Here is a 17787-nt window from a genome sequence, read left to right as displayed (position 1 = left end):
CAGTATATTTTATTATTTTTTTTGTCTTTTTTTAATAATAAAAAAAAGTCACAAATAACAGACATTCCTGTATTCTACAGCAAAACCTCAAAATACAGAACACAATTTGGCACTTTTTTAATCTGGAGCTGCAATCTACAAAGATAACACAACTGGCTTTACACATTTTAGGATCCAATTACCAACATCAACATAAAATCATATGCAGCCTTCTAAATTATTTACCAGTCATTATTGAACCATCAATGAACACAAAGAGGCAGTGCTCAAGAGGAGATTTTGCTATTTAAATATCTTTGTTGTTGGAATTCCTGGATTTTGATAGCAAACCAAACAGTAAGAACATGGCTTTACAGTCGAGTTCAGAGAGCCAGGAGAAGGACTTAGAAATAAACAGCTGAGAAGTGTAGCATTGTGTGGGAGAGTTGCTCCGATGTGCATCGACACAGACTGGACATTAAACGGCTAGTTAGTTTGTCAGCAACACTGTACATTGTGCCAGGTTAACCTGTTTAACAGTGTTAGTTTACAGTCTGGATTAATAAACTGTTTTGTAAAGCTGACTGTTCTTTTTCCATGGCCTCATCACTTGAACCACACTTAATTTTCATGAACAACTGTACACCATCATCGATTCATGGATCCATTTTTCTGACCGCTGGCCTAAGTGAGGCCAAATGACTGTCCAGTGAAGTGTTCATCTTCACATGTGGGAACAAAATGTACAGTAGGGATTTGGAGGTTGCTAGTCTGTGGCTACATGTTCTATCTCTGACCAAATGACAGACAGCAGAAGTAATGCCTAATACTGTGGATTCCTCTGGCAGCTTGGGAAGGCATGTAACAACACACCCCAGACACATCTGAGCTGATGTACTGGTGGAGACATGAACCTTCCAACTGCAAGGGAGGTGATTTAATGATATATGGCCTTGGTAGTACTTATCTGTAGAATGAAAAAGATTACGGTTTCAGGCTTGTAAGTTGGGAAAGGTTTGCTGCATCCTAGGTTAAGAAATATATATATATTTTTTAAATAAGCACTGAATGCTCTGGTAAATTAAAATGACAAACAAAAACACTAACCTGTCAAATAACTGAACCAAGAAAGAGGAACTGCTTCCAACATGAGTTGTCACACACAACCCAGTGTCTTTCCATTACAACCAGAAAGTACTCAGCTACCTGCTGATCCTCCTTGAGTAAAACCCGCCAGACCTGGTCAATGTTATACTTCCTTGGGAAAATCTTTGTCGTAGACAAAATCATTGACTGGGTATTTGGCATATGACCAACACTGTGCACTCTGCTCAAACTACCATGCCAGCAGCAACGATGGAAAACATTTCCATTTTGTAGCTACAGGTTCATTACTTATCTGTCTCAAAGAACCAGTGTGAAAGGCACAAATCTCCTTTGGTTTGATTTCACTAATGACTTATGGCAATATTCTGAAATTCTTTTTCCTGATTGAAGAGGTTTTGCTATATCCAAGTTTTGCACATGTACTGGTTACACTCTTTCTACTGATAACCAACCTGGCTCAAAACAACCTAGAATTACTTGATTCGTTCCTGTGTTCTTGGATCACACTGAGGAATTGTGGGTTGTGTAGTTTAAACACACACTGTTTGGCAACACTGTAGGTAGCTGGACAGAATCTGAGCCGGCCGCCATCTGCCATCCTGCACGCAGACTTTGGTCTCCTGGTATTCCACAAAAACATCGTCCTGCGGTGACGAGTTTTTGGTGTAACAGACATTTTTCTCTTCATCATCAAAATATCTGGAAAAAACATAACTTCCAGAAAGAAAAGTCCCTTAAGCCAGCAAGTCACTGCTCCAGTAGCAGTCAATTATAGAGAGACAGGGCTGCCAGGGACTCTAGAGAGCTGGGGGGGAAAACAGCCAGCCTCCCAACTGCAGGGGGCGCTAGAACACTGATTGAAGGTCAGGATTCGGCTGCACAAAGTCTGTGGCCACGTTTCAAGCCGGTTCCCTTCCAGGCCTGTTGCGTGAACAGCACGCTTGTTTAGGAGGGCATGCGCCTGGGCTACGTAGACGGGGCAGAGAGGGAGGCGGAGGTGCCGCCTTGCAGCGCTGCTCACTAGTGTCCCTGCTGGCTGAACATAGTAACACATACTAAAAGCTGATTTTTGGGGGGGATTGGGAGGGTGGTATTTTTGTTTTCTAAAGCAGGGAATGTTGGGTAAAAGGGAACGGCTCGACGGGAGCCTGCGTGAGAGTCTTGACTAGGTGAGAGGTAGGGCTCCATCAGTAGCTGTACATGGAGAGGGGAGTATCAGGGAGAGTCTTGACTAGGTGAGAGGTAGGGCTCCGTCAGTAGCTGTACATGGAGAGGGGCGTATCCTCCATCATGTCATCCTAGAGAGCACATGGAAAAGAAAACAGAACTGAAGTTAGAACTGAACCGAAACAATAATGTTTCCAAAGCCCATCTTAACTTTTTCTTTCAGCTGTATTCAGGAGATAGGTGTTTTTGGTGTTGGTACTCTACCCAAAAATGTTAATTACTGTAACAAGTTCACACTGTACTGCAAGAATGCTTGATGGGAAAATGTATGCTCATTTTATGCTGTTTCTATAGGGAATTGAGGACAGAATTATATGTATACGATCAAATAATATACACAAATAATAAACACATATATACAATATACAAAAATACACACATACCGGTAATGTGTGTCACATATAGATTTCACATAGATTCTACAGAAATCTGAATTCTGCTGAATTTTATTTTAAGGCAGTGCGTCAGATAACTTGGTCAGCTCCTGTAACACCTCCCCCTCATACTTTGGCCATGAGTCCTGTAGTTATAGCTTGCTCATTAGCTACCCATTTGTGTGCACTGAGTTACTACTCAAGTTTTTGGCTTTTCTATATTGAATTAAAACATAAGTGAAAATAGAAAATCAGGTACTCTAGGCAATAACTTGACTTTTTAATATGTCAAGTATGGGCTTTAATGTGTTTTTAAATATACTGATTGAGACAACACCTGTTCAAAGGCACCTTTTGTTATAATTAAGTCTGGCTACCACAAGGAAGACTACAGGATAAATGGCATCAAGACTACACGAGTTACCATGGGAAGATCCTGGAGCCTGCGGAACTCTGGGCGCTCATTCCGATGACGGAACTTCAGGAACACCAGGAGGGAGACAATGGCCGCGGCGACAACAAAAACAGACACCAGGCCAGCGAGCAATGGATCAGGGCCTCCTTTGTTGTCTAGATAGTCCAACAAATAATGAAGAAGGGAAGAGGGAAGGGAAAAGAGGCATCATTCAAATGAAAAGGGCACCAGAGAGAAAACCATATCTCTGTATGCGTCACAACTAGTAAGGTCCTTTTCAGATCAATCTGACAGGAAGGAGATGTGCAACTATGCCGTTAGAGGAGTTCTGCACGTAGACAAACATCTCCCCCCCCCCCCCCTACTTTTATTCTGTACATTTATAGCCACCACCCACTCTAAGACTGTGCTGAAGACCAACACAAACACAAGCAACCACACAACAAAAACACATACACGGACACACTAACTAAACTGGGAGCCTGTCCAAAGAAAGGCCCAAGAGTGAGTGTGTGTGTGTGTGTGTGTGTATGAGTAAGCAAGCGACTGATTGAGTGAGAGAGAGAAAGTGGATGAGCGGGTGAGAGAGAGAGAGAGAGAGAGGGAGTGAGCGAGTGAGAGTGAGTGAGCAGGCGATAGGGCGTATCGCCACACTTTCAGTGCCATCCCGGAGCAAGAGATGGGAAGATGCCAGGCGGCTGGCCAGATAGTGGCGTGGCTAGATGCCCGGGGGCGGCGAGTGAACAGCGTGGTTCTGGCGCAACGCACTGGCACGGCAACAAAGCCCATTCTGTTCTTTGTGCTCTCTGCACAAACAAGTCCCTGCCCCGGGGTATGCTCGAAGGCCAGGGCTGCTCCAAAAGGTATAATCACACGCTTGTTCCCCCAGTGCGCACAATCTCTGGATTCAGGGCAGGGCCAGGGTGTATTCATCGTTTTTATTTTTTTTATTTAAGGCTGTTATGGATATGTTTGGACGGCTCCCTTTTGTGTAGTACAATGCACGACAGATGTGTTATAAATGGCGCCAGCTACTGAGTGTTAAAAACTGTCAATAGAGGCAAAAAAAAACACACAACAATAGTTTGCCCTATAACCCCATGATAAAACACACAGAAATACACAGACACTAATGGATGGCACACATACAATAAGAACGATTCCATGGAAGAATAAAGCCACTCACCATCATCTCCTACGTTGAGCTCTGAAATGGCTGCCCGGGCGAGGGTGCTGGTGGTTACGTGGCCTGGTGCTGTTGCTGGGCTGGTTGTGGTTGTTGATGTAGCTATGGTGGAGGTGGTGGTGGTGGGGGTGGTAGAAGAAGCCTTAGCGGTGATGGTGGTTGTACTGCTGCTGATGCTGCTACTACTCGTGGGCTTCTTATGCCCGGGAACTGGGCTGCTCTGGGGGACGATGGGAGCAGCAGGAGTGGGTGGGGTTGTGGTTGTGATGGAGGGTGGAGTCTCTGCTCTGGGGAGCTGGGTGGTGGCCGGTGGGCCTGCGGTGGCAGGGGCTGCCTTGGTGGGTGGAGAGGTGGAGAGGGTACGGTTGTCCTCGGGTAACAAGTCGGTTCCCTTGGATGGCTGTGTTTGATTTCCCAGGGCGACGGCGGCACTTCCTGTTTGGGACGGTGCATCGGTCCCGACGCCGGCTGTGGTGACAGCTGTAAGAGACAGTCCACAGGAGAGAGACCTGCTTATTCGGCTCCAATGAAAAACACTCAGCTCATTTCTCAGCTGCTCCTTTAATTTCCTGTTTCCATATGCTACTCATTTTGGGGCGCAAGACAAAGTGTTATGTGCATCTCAAACCAACTGTCCATGTCAAACAGTGAGAGGGACTAAAATACATTCTCTCCTGCACCAGTCACATCCTAATTGGTAACAGTTCAGTTCATGTCCCTGCACTGTTTAAAGCACTAAGCCATGGGTAGCCTTCACACCTGTCCAGTCCTCAAACAGTCTGTTTATCATCTCGGCCATGTGTCAGAGCAGCCCACAGGCCAGGGAATGGAGCGGCCATGCCGATGTGACATAAACATACAATCTTACCAGTGATGGATGTCACACAAAACCAACACACACACAGACAGTGATCTTTCAGTCATCTTCCAACTTGCTATTTCAGGGTATTTCACACGTTTGAACATTGAGTGACGAGATTCTTGTGTTCCATATGTTGTGTGTGTTTGTGAGTAAGTATGTTTGGTGCGTCCTACTTCTCTGTAAGAGAAAAGTGGGTTTGAGTGTGGGTATGTTTGTGCCTAATTGTGTGTGTTTCCTGTGACATGTTTGTGACATGTTTGTGAATGTCTGCCATGCCATGCTATGCTATGTTCGTGTGTGTGTGTGTGTGTGTGTGTGTGTGTGTGTGTGTGTGAGAATGTGTTAGTTTATTTAAGAAAGTGTGCACAAGTGTGTGAAGGCACACTGAGGTGGTGGGGAAGTGTGAACAGGAGTGAGGAGGTGTTTTTTTGCCATGGAGCAGCAACAGAACCCCTGAGTACTTCGACCTGTCAGCCTCCAAACTCTCACCTCTCTGTCAAAAACACACACACACACACACACACACACTCACTCTGCATTTCATTACTCTGTCTCCTGCTTTCTTCTCTCCTTTTCTCTCTCCACTCCACATACGTCACTTTGCTGTCTCTGTGTTAAATATTATGTAACAGTTTTACCTTAAAATAACAACTTTAAAATAATTTTGGTGGTACACTGACTTGTAATTTGGAGAGTGGCGTCTGTGCCACTGCCACACCATGCCTGGTGCCCCTGGTATTGCACTATGTAACTTTGGAGTACAGGGCACGAGACCCCTCGTAAGAACTACGTAATGCTTTATGGCACCACCTCACGCAACAACTAGTCCTATGCACTAGCTATAAGAGGAAGTTAGCGCTGTACTTCTGTATGGACATCATGGCAGAGGCGACGAAGAAACCGAGGAAGGCATTGTCAGAGGATAGGAAGAGAAAAAGAGAGAGTAACCGAGCAAGGGACCGAACAAGTAACCAAGCAAGTACGATGCCAAGCTGGCCTTCTTTCTGTTGGACTAGTCAGTAATAAGACGTAGCAAGACAGCTAATAAGTTATGTTGCGCTTGCTTGATGTTTGGCTGTGTTAGAAAAGTTGTGGACTCCCGTAGTTTTTATCATAAACATCCCTACCAATGTTATTTATGAAAGAATTTGACGAAGGCTGCAATCTTATTGGTGTCATCCCTGTCTCACAGAGATTTGTAGTTTTTCATGATGCCCAAAGTCATCAACCTGTCCTGTCTCAGGCTAGCATCCATATAAATCAGTTTTCGTCAATCTCACGCCTATAAGCCTAGGAAGTTCACAACCTTGAATACCTAACTCAGCTAGCTTGTGATAAATTACACTGTCCAATGTATATTAAGCATGTTGCCAACAACATTTTATTAGATTACACATACTCCACATTCAAATGTAGTAAATGGGTTGAAAAATGTGTCATTCTTTTTTTGTAATTCTTTAGTTATATTCACGTTCATCTCCGATGTCACAATAAATAAAACTATGCAGTCATATTTGTGTAAAAATGTTGTGACATTACTCTACCATGTCAGTCTACATGCTTCTTTGGCTTCTGCCGTTGTTTTTGCCAGTTCCATATCCTTCAGCTTATCAACAAATATATGTGTACACTGTCCATTAGGGGGTCTGGAAGTGCGATTTGTATTTACGACAGTGGTGTTAAAGTGAGCTATACTCCACAACTCCACAAATTCCAATTCTCCCGGAATGGGGCTTTAACGGAACATGCCTTATGACTCTCTCTCCCTCCCTTTAGTTCTCTTGCCCCCATCTCTCTCCTTCCCTTTAGTTCTCTTGCCCCCGTCTCTCTCCTTCCCTTCAGTTCCCATTGCCCCCGTCTCCCCCCCCCCCTGCTGCGCTCTCTTTGAGTCCTTCCCAGCTCCTCTTATCTGATGGCATTACGCACACAGGAGTTGAGTAATGTTCCATTACCCGTTCTCCAGTTAACAGCCTCTCGCAAAAGTGCCTCTCCAGCTGCAAACTGCACAGCAGACACCCCAACAGGGACAACACTGACAGAAAGAGACAGACTGAAACAGTGACAAGACGTTCTTTGATAGCACATACCTCTCCATAGCCTATATTTTAATATCCTAATCACAGAAAAGTAATTCCTGTAAATCCTTGTTACTTCAAAAACAGAACTTATTCTCTGTCTTAGCCCTAGCATCAAAACTGAGCATCATCATTAACATCAAAGTAACCTGCAGTAGACAGTCCTTGAATATGCAGATTCAATGAACTGTCTTTATATCAATGCAGTGCTTCAGTACAAAAGGATGTGCTCTCAAAGAGGTGCTTGGAAGACCTCCTTTGTTCCATCTACCTTAGGAAGTGTGTTGCCCTGATCCCTAATTTACCATCGAGAGAATTAGTCATCTGGAGTGGAATACGTTAAAGGAGCAGTGAGTCAGCAAGTCCTGGAGCAGTGAGGCCTGCCATAACCTGCTGCCTCACCAGAGTCTCTCAGGACCATCACTTTCAAGCCGGAAGCCTCCTTATTTAGAGCGAGTGGGAAGAACCTGTCAAAGCCCTGCACGCACACACAAACACGGACACGGACACGGACACGCACACACACACACACACACACACACGCACACACAAACACCAGCTACCACTCTAGATTTTTCCATTGTGCTCACTGTGCCATTCCTCTCTGCACAGCAGTCGCAGATCACCAAGGCACAGACTGAAGTGGTTGATTTTAAAAATAACACTGACCTCTGAACCAGGAAGCAACAGCGCACATTAGTGTGTGTTCGAGGTGGGCCCAATATTACCACCATACAGCGTTGCCAAATTTCACAATATTTATTTATTTAATATTATGATTCAAATTTTCCTTTTAAACTTTTTAATTCTGTAAAATCTTTAATTTGTCTGTTCTTTTGGTACATACGTCTACTGTGACATGATGGCATAAGATCTCGTTCTTCTCTTGCGTCACAGCAATAATTGGAAAGGAAGTCGAGAACAAATATACAAGATGGCTGCAGAGAATCCCAATACACAAAACGTCATTTGTGGGAGAAATAAATCGTAATTTAATGCGATGTAAAGAACCGGAATTATATCAAATCGTGGCCCAAATATCGTGATTGTGTCGTCTCAGTGGCAATTCAGTGTGTGTGTGTCCAAGCATGTATGTGTGTGTAAAAAGTCACAGAGAGAGAGAGAGAGAGAGAGAGAGAGAGAGAGAGAGAGAGAGATTTGCACCTGGCCTGCCGTCTCCAGCCCCTCCAGTGAATCTGTCTGTGGGAGGGTCAGAGGACACACTGCTCAACAAGAGCTGCCCACCTACGTACCACACACACACACACACACACACACACACACACACACACACACACACACACACACACACACACACACACTAGTGTGATGGCACACACAAGCAGTCAGTTGAACCGAACACTAAGACACAGAGCCCAGACTCACTCACAGATTGTTCATTTTGATTCTCCTCTCTTCTTCTTCCTCTTCTCTCTCTCTTTCGCTCTAGTATCTCTTAATACTTGTGCGACGACCCAACCACAGGTTTTATTTAGATGGAGATGCGTCCAGTTGAACTGCACTTCCTCCTGTTGCACCAGCTCATGCAAGTGATGTAATCGCACCTTTTGCAACAATTCTCACACCCACCCACTCACTCACTCACTCACTCACTCACTCACTCACTCACTCACTCACTCACTCACTCACTCACTCACTCACTCACTCACTCACTCACTCACTCACTCACTCACTCACTCACTCACTCACTCACTCACTCACTCACTCACTCACTCACTCACTCACTCACTCACTCACTCACTCACTCACTCACAAATATTTGGCTGAGTTGACGACTGCAGTCACCCTCACCCAAACCACAGACAGGTTCCACCAAAGAAAGTATGCAGCCATAAACAATACTGAGCCTGAGGTTAGTCAACTTGTTCTACTTCATCAAAATAACAGGAAGTGAGAAAACATTTTAACCTGGTTTCACAGCCACAGAATACGAAAGAAAAACAGACACATACAATACAGCACTATTTAGACTGCAAATTCAAAGCGTACAATAATATACACTTAGTGTAGTAGTGAAGCACTATACTGCTATGGAAATATGTAGCATTAATGCAGCATAATAAGGAGCATTAATACAATTCGTAGTGTACAATAACATAGACTTGTATAGTACTAGAGTACTCTAGTGCTCTGCAAATACACAGCAATAACGCATCTGAGTAGGTACCTGGGCCATCTGTCACCGTGGGAGCAGGTGCCAGGGTGCCAGTCTGGTTGGTAGTCAGTGGAGGGGCGAGAGCTGGGTGGGTGACATTGGTGCTGGTGCTGTTGCTGTTGCTGCTGGCATCAGCGCTGGCATTGGCGACATGCTTATCTGTCTCACTGGCATTGGTTGGCGAGGACTTGAGAACAGGAGCCATCGAGCTGCTGAGGTTCAGTGAGGGCTTCTGGACGACAGCAGTAGTGGTTTCTGGGATGGCGTCTACATCTCCTCTGTGGGGGGTGGAGGACTGGGAGGTGGTGGTGGTGGTGGTGGTGGTGGTGCTGGTGGTGTGGAGGGGTGCTGTGCCTAGAGCAGCAGCGTGGTGATCACCTGTGCAAAACAGAATTTAAGACCTCAAATTTGGGATGCAACACTGAATCAGCCTGTTAGTATCCACCATCTTTATGAACACTAAAGATCCACTGATGCATGTGTACACACGCTCAATTAGATTCAATTCTGTCGAGGAAATGGACTTTAATTTCCATATCTAAACAAAAGAGATGCTATTGGAAGAGTGCACTTATAATGGAATGAATACAGGATTGTTTCAAGACACCATCACAAACATCTTTGGAAAATAATTCTCAAATCTGGACCTGCTGTAGACACCTAGCTTGGCAAGATGAGAGGGAAGAGACGGAAAGCGAGAGATGTCTACTGACACAGGGAGGACACTGCTTGTTCCATCTCTAATTGATCCGGCAGGATTGGCGGTAATTGCGTACTTGGAAAATTACACAGCCACGCAACGCCATGGGTCACATTCCCTCCGCCTGCCTTCCTTCCACCCTCTGGTGAAAGTCACTTGTTCTTTCAACCGTCTCATATTATCTTCTCCTCTCTCTCTCTCTCTCTCTCTCTCTCTCACACACACTCACACAAAACGTCCTCTCTTCTGCTCACACAAATATTTTCTCTCTTCCTGATACGTCCTCCCTCACCAACTCTCTCACCCTAGCCAAGCCTGATGTAAACCAGAGCCCCATGTTAACATTATTACAGGCCAGACACACAGAGGGCTGTCACCATTGTGCCATTATACCACACACACACACACACACACACACCACGTGTTGTACCTCCTCTATCTTGCACTCACAAAACAACTTACTTGCATATCTCTTCAAAGCACACACCCCCACACCCACAAACCCATCTAGGTCAGTGCATTCTGCAAGGCTTGTGGCCTGTGAACCACACCTTTGACATTGGCTGCACAATAATGGCCCTGTTCCCTCTGCCTGCACCCGAGTGCTATAGGGGCCGTCTCAGGTGAGAAGACTACAGACTGGGGCTGCGTGTAAAAGGGAGCACTGTTCACACAAACTCTCCACAACACCATGGCTACTCAAATGTGGACACTTTCTATTCACTTTGTGCAATATGGATCATGGGACACAACAAAGCACTGCACAGGAAAGGTCAACAATAGAATATTTGATTAAACTATTTGTGTCTGGCCGTGTGTGTGTGTGTGTGTGTGTGTCAAATACTTTAGAGGTACCTGAAACAGAAGACCATGGGTCAGTAAAGGTTAGTACAGACAGTTTTTTTTTCCCCTCTGAGAAATGCTATAGTGTTCTCGTGTCATTTCCTCATATTTCCCTCTGTAACTGCTGGTGTGTGCTTGCCTGAGGGTGGCTCCGATGCTGTCTATCACCTGATGAGAAGTGAAAAGGTAAAGACTGCAGCTCGGCTCCCCTCTCCTTCCCCTTTCCTCTCCTTCCCCTCCGTGCCCTTGCCGTGCTCAGGCTGCTCACATTTCCTCTTCTGCCCTTTTTCTTGATCTCTCCTTCTCCTACTGCTCCACCCATGGCCTCACATAACATATTTATCGGTCATATCTCTCACATTTTTTACCTTCAAAATTCACATACTAGTGTATGTCTGTCTGTCTGCGTGTGTGTGTTTGTGCTTGTGTGCAATGTCATGTGATCAAAAACCGCACAGGGGAATAAACAAGATCGTCAACATCATTTACAAGAAAAGTCAATGACAAACTTCCCAACTGCATGTGGAAGCTCCCTCCCAAGCGAAGCGCAGTGGTAAACAGAACACTCCAGAACGCTCCAGTCATTGCATCAGTAATGGGTGAATAACTCATTTGACAAGGCCTCTCGCCAGCCACTTAACTGGTGGTTTGTCCTTTACACTTGTGACTTGTAACTTGTGACTAGTGAACACAGGACAGCGAGTCTTCTCAAGAGTTTATGCAACAGCTGCTGTGGGGCATATTTCCTTTGAAGAGAGTCTCTCCAACCCCCCACCATTTCTAAGGCATCAGGCTTAGGAGAGTGAGAGAAAGAGAAAGGTAAGAGAGGGGGGAGGGGGGGGGTGAGAAATCTCTAGCAGTGAATATACAAGTGAGATGACTCAAGTGGAAAAAAGGAGGGATGTGAGAGACAGACATTCTGAGGAACAAGTAAAAAGAAGGTAACACACATGAGTTGGAAAAGGGTACATCGAGAGGAGTGATAAACGGAGAGATATTAAGAGAAAGGAAAGGGGGGAGGGGGGGTGTGTGTGAAAGAAAAAGAAAAAAAGACAGGTGAATGTGAAAAGGGAAAGGCAGACAAGGGGGAGGGCAAGGTGGTGGGCTGCCGCTGCCGCTGCCGCTGCTGCTGCATCACATCAGAAAGGCCACCACAGTAAAAGACTAATGACAAAGAACAATGGCTAAGGCAAACCGACCAATCAAATGACAGATCACAGGCTAGATTCTGCTGGCCCACACCTGGCAACAGACACACCTGGAGGCAATCTCTGAAGAGGCTTTACTGTTGAGCAGGCACTTAAAGACCTGCATCAGCTTATTACTGCTCTAACTGACACGCTCACGCCGCCCCTTACCTGTTTTTCAAACGGAGAGATTGCATAGCTGCTCTGTGACTATGCTCTCTACACAGAAGGCTGTGTGTTACCTCCACGCTCAGCTCTCACAGAGCATTCGGAACCCCTTCCAAAAGACTTTACTCTTCAGTAAAGGAAAAAAAGCGACAAAACCCCACATGCAACATAACTGTGATGGAAGTTTATCACAGGGTTGAACGATACTTGGTGATCTTACAATTTTAAGCCACATAACAGCCAAATATAACATTCAATCCAAAGCCCAATAATAAAAGGTATTCCATGGGTCACAGAATCACACCAAAGTTAATTTTGATTTACAATTAATACCTGATGCTGATGCTCCGTAAAAGGAACATGGACCTGCACCCTAACTATGTTGCAATATGTGTCAGACACGCTATCTATATCTATTCCTTTAGATTCTTCATTACTTTTTTTGGTGCAACATTGAAGTCACCTAAATGTTAATATGACATTTTATTTATGTAGGAACCACAGGCTGTTCCTACCATTCATGGTGACTGATCAGAAGGGGTATAGATCGACTGCAGATAGACTAAGAGCGAAACACAGCCGCGCTTGTATGTTTAGTTCCAAACGGGGCTGATGCTGTTTTTGCAGGTCTCAGGCATCAGGCTCAGGCCTGGGTGGAGACCAGCACTGTTGTATGAGGGCATTGTAGGTTCTAGATTAATATTGCTCCCACACATCACATCAATCAAGTCCAGGCAAAGAGGCAACACACTCACGAAAGCCTGAAAGTGCACACACACACAGAGAGAGAGAGAGAGAGAGAGAGAGAGAGAGAGAGAGAGAGAGAGAGAGAGAGAGAGAGAGAGAGAGAGAGAGGGGAGAGAGAGAGAGGGAGAGAGAAAGAAAGAGAGAGCGAGAGAGAGGAGAGAGAGAGACATTCAATAATGTACACCCACAACTGAAAGCAAGCATTGCAATGGCAACATGGCGGATACCCCATGATACCCCATGATACCCCATGATACCCCCCATGGGCCACAAGTGCCAGACTGTCCTTGTGCTTACGTGTGGGGCCGCGTTGAGGGTGTGTCTGTCTGTGACAAAACTGCAAATCCTCTCATCTCAAATGTGATGTTTTACCTTTAAATATCAGGTACAGTCAAATCAATAAGGCCTCGTTTCCAGAATATACAACATTTCAAAACCATTTAGGGCTTGGAGAACGCTCTGATTTATCTATTCAAGAACAACTAACTCCCATTACAGGCCTAAACATCATATCTCGTCCTTCAGAGGCCTGCTCAAGATAAGATGCAGCCATGGTTTCTGACAACACCAGCAGCAGTAAGCACATCCTTCTCTGTTAATTAACCCGTTCTGGCTCTGGCTTGTGTGTACTTGTGCCTCTCTCCCCCACTCAGTATTAACTGGGTGTGTTCACAAAAACTGAAGGGAGATGAAGTCATCCTCAGGTATAGGCACATCTAACACTGGTCTGGTTTTCATGAGCACAGCACCAGCCCCAGTGTGATGAACAGTGCAGCACGAAGAAAAAAAAAACTGATATAATTAGGTCTTCCAGATAATAATCTGCTTAGCAACTCTGGTCCCACTGAGGAAATATGATCTTGGAAATGGAGGCAGTCACTGTCTCCTGCTCAACTCCTGATAAACAAGTCCTCCTGCTGCACGGTACAGCTCTGGTCACAGCGCCAATTAAGCTGCCTACAGACTGCAGAGAGTGTGTCCCTGCCTACATGGACTCCAGTAGCTGTCAGCCATGACATTTAAGATCCCTGCTTTCAGGAGCAAGGTTAGCTTAATGCTCTGTGGAGGGATTTGCAGAGTCAAGTAAGATGTATTTATAATACAACGGCTGCCCATATTTTGCATTTGTTGCTGCGGAATGAAGGGAGGAAGTTTTCCTGCTATCAAATTTAACAGTGGACATTATTTTTGCCATAATGAAAAAAAAAAACAACAACAACTTTTGGGACCAAAAGTTTCCAGAAGATTCTCCAGCGAAAGTTTCAGGTGACAGTGACACAAAAGGAAGCCTGCAAAAGACTGGAGGGAGAGAGAGGAGCAGAGCAGCCAGCAAAGAGTTGCTGTGTGACAATAGACGGTTATGTGCTAAAAATAAACGCCTTTGTTCCCAAGCAGAGTCACGCTCTCCCACATGCATGCTGTTAAAACTTGGGATCCAAATTAACGCTGAATCCAACTTAATTGAAGGGAATGCGACTAATGTTCAGACGCATGCCTGCATGATAAATAATGACAAAAAAACTGACATGAAAAGATCTAAATCTCAGACAAGCCAAGCGATGTGGTCTGAACACGCCCTGAGCACTCCCAATGTGGGTGGTGTGACAGAGATACCAATTTGCTCTGCTACAGGCTCTTTTTGTGTGTGTGTGTGTGTGTGTGTGTGTGTGTGTGTGTGTGTGTGTGTGTGTGCCCGTCTGTATGCATGGGAGAGTGTGTGTGTGTGTGTGTGTGTGTGTGGCCATCTGTATGTGTGTGTGTGCATACGTGGGTGTGTGTGTGTGTGTGTGTGTGTGTGTGTGTGTGTGTGTGTGTGTGCATGTGTTTGTGTGTGGGAAGGCTAGAAAATGAGACAGGATCGAGAAAGAGAGCTCTGAGTCATGGCAAGTGAGCTGAGACACCACTCAATACTGGCCCTCTGCCTCCTGGCCGAAGCAAAAGGTTCTGCCCAATTACCATCACCCGGCTTCAACTACCGTCCACCAAGGAACCTACGCACTGGAGGATGCAGTAGCACTTAAGCCATTACTGTTCACCACCACCGCTGCTGCTGCTGCTGTAGCTGCAGTAAGTATCCAGCACCCCCGCACGGGTCATTATTGACCATTGACAGGCCAGTTGAAACAGGACAGCTGACCCACTGAATGAAATATTTTTAAAGCGCTCCCCAGGGCTGGAAAAAAAACGAGGCTTACAAAAGAAATCATGAAGATGGATGTGTGTTGTGGTTAAATCAATGACCTGCACTTATCCTGGGGTCACCGGCCAGACTGGTGGAGGTTTGTTTGACACACTAGTGGCAACACACAAGTGCTTGTGATTGGCGAGGACATCACAGCACAACCCAGTTGCCCACAGTTAAGACGTAGTTGAGCTGGAAATCAGGTCACGTGTCTTCTGTTCTTTGATGGCAGTGTTCCTGGTTTCTATGCCACTGCTTCTACAGACCCCAAAACAGATTCATGGTCCATGGCAAATAAGTTCTGTGACCTTGCCAAGCAATCATCAGAACAGGGCTTGTAGCACTAATCTGCCATGACGTCTTGGCTATATGTTTGCATTCTTGAAAGGTCAATATTAGTCTAAAAGCTCTTCACTTGATTCAATCTTTTTTGATAGTTGCCGACGTGTGGTTTGTGCGTTGGGCCTTAATTAGACTTGTAACCTAGGCCAAGACTCCTTTCAATGGTTGACAACTTAATTGAACAATCTAGTAATCTCGTACACTTTCCTTTCCAGATGCGGAGGCAAGGTCCAGCTATGGCAAGGGTTCCTTATATTTATGTCTCTAATGTGGAGATAACCACAGGCCCTCTCATACGTAAACTCAATGGCACAGATATTTCTCATGAGCCACTCTTGTGTCTGCATCGCCACAAAGAAGGGCATTTAACTCCTGCGGTGCCAAATTAAGTGGACAGACAGAAGAACGTTGTTGTTGATAGAATGTCAAAGCCCTCACTGTGATTAAAAAAATAAAGTGAGAAAAAAGAGCTAATTGTACAGGAAGTGCCAGCGTGAAGTTGTTGTTGAACCGTTCTCCTATTATTCTCCTTATTTTCGTAAGGAAAGAAATAATCAAAACGATTCTTAAAACGATGTCTTCACGAGTTTACCACACAATTTCCAAGCAATCCATATAGTGAGAGAGAGGTCACTGCTTGTATAATAACGTTATATACTGAGAAAAGTTCCCCTCGCTGCGAAGCTTATTGCTTTGCGCTATAATTCTACACCCACGCTATTGCATGTTTCACTGAATTTAACCCTAGACAATAATTGTTCTTAAAGCTTGTGAAGACAGTTTGAAAAACACCAATAACTGTGCCTCCAAATACAGTGAACAAACAGTTCTAACTCAAACAACACTACAAAGCTCTCCTTACCTCTCGAGCGCGAACAGTAGGCAAGGACCAGTAGTGCGCAGAGCGCAATTGTCGCCGTTGACTTCATTTTAAGAAAGAATTAGGCTATGGAATATTCCTGTTTTCAAGTCCTCCTAGGTCCCCGGAGAGTTAATGTTGTAGGTGTTGGTAGGCGGTCGTTGGCACTATAAATAAATGGGTTTAGTGTCCCAAAAGAAGAGACGAGAGCTAGCTCGACGATGTTCTGTTAGAACCGAATTGCATTGGTTTCCCAGCGAATACAAAATGCCACGTGTTTCACCCGGTGCCTGCAACTGTACCCTGTATAACAACAGCCTGTGATTGGTTGTCGTTCTTGTAGCTTTGTTAGATTTTCAAATGTTTTAAGAAATAACTATTCGTATACTACCCACTTGCGGGAGACGACGGAAGTTACTTGCCATTACCGCACCTCAACTACTGACTGCTGTCACCTCCGTGCGTAATATGTTCTGGGCAGGGGAAGAGAGGGACGGGGCACACTGGCAGACACGCCTTCAAACTCACTGCAGAAGCACTGTAACATTTACCACTCTTTCATACATCCAATAAAATGACACACACTGCCCTCTTAAGTTCAGACCAGGTTCATTAAAAAACAGCATTTGCACCGTTTTAAATTTCACAAAGCCACATAAAGAGTCACTTTGTGTACAGAAACTGACATGAGAAAACGGTTAACAATGTGCAACAGCCTAGATAGCAAACATATATCGGTCCACCCTAGTGGTGGAGTGCCACTTGTGGTCCGCTCTCGGACCAACATCATTTGTAGTTTTACTGGACGTGGAGAAAATAACTTAAAATGTTAGCAATTCCAAGCATAGTTTAAAATATGACCCGCTAAACCATGGTCCACGGTAGCCTACTAGAAGGCTCTCAATGTGAAACATGACTTGGTGAATTAAAAACGTATGTTATGCACTGAAGAAGGATGGATGAAGAAGTATAACTGAATTAACCTCCAGCTCTGCCCCCAGTGGGTTGACAGTGGTACACTGGTCTTTTACTATCTGATCTGGGAGATTGATTTATAGTTCTAAAATTAAATTATTATTTATTATGTAATTGTCATGTGTGCAGGCCTTAACAAAAAATTCCCACAGAAAATATCGAGGCACCCCTCATCACTCAATAAGAATTAGGCCTGGTCATTCTAACATTTGAACAAGAACGAGGTTAAAAACAAACTGGGATTTTTACCATCAAATCTTCTACAACATCAGAGGAAACGATCGGATGCAAAAGAAATGAAGATCACATAGTCAGCCTGCTTTCAATTCAAAACAGAATCTAAAGTAGATTGTGGCAAAGCATACAATAATGCGATGTGTTGT

At 44.9% G+C, this 17787-nt stretch overlaps 1 protein-coding gene across 1 annotated transcript; it reads right to left on the bottom strand.

Annotated features, from left to right (window-relative positions):
- Positions 1-12: 12 nt before the first annotated feature.
- LOC105910874 (cell wall protein DAN4-like) lies at positions 13-17134 on the bottom strand. The gene is made up of 5 exons (XM_012839641.3): positions 16433-17134; positions 9414-9779; positions 4289-4768; positions 3112-3257; positions 13-2384 (listed from the first exon to the last, which is right to left on the bottom strand). The coding sequence occupies exons 1-5, from the start codon at positions 16497-16499 to the stop codon at positions 2340-2342; spliced, it is 1104 nt and encodes a 367-aa protein (XP_012695095.2). The 5' UTR covers positions 16500-17134; the 3' UTR covers positions 13-2339.
- Between the last annotated feature and the right edge of the window lie 653 nt (positions 17135-17787).

This window comes from Clupea harengus, chromosome 10 (assembly GCF_900700415.2).
Source record: "Clupea harengus chromosome 10, Ch_v2.0.2, whole genome shotgun sequence".
Lineage (NCBI taxonomy): Eukaryota > Metazoa > Chordata > Actinopteri > Clupeiformes > Clupeidae > Clupea > Clupea harengus.
Note: the sequence above shows the minus strand (reverse complement) of the source record. Positions and strands in the feature narration are given on the sequence as shown.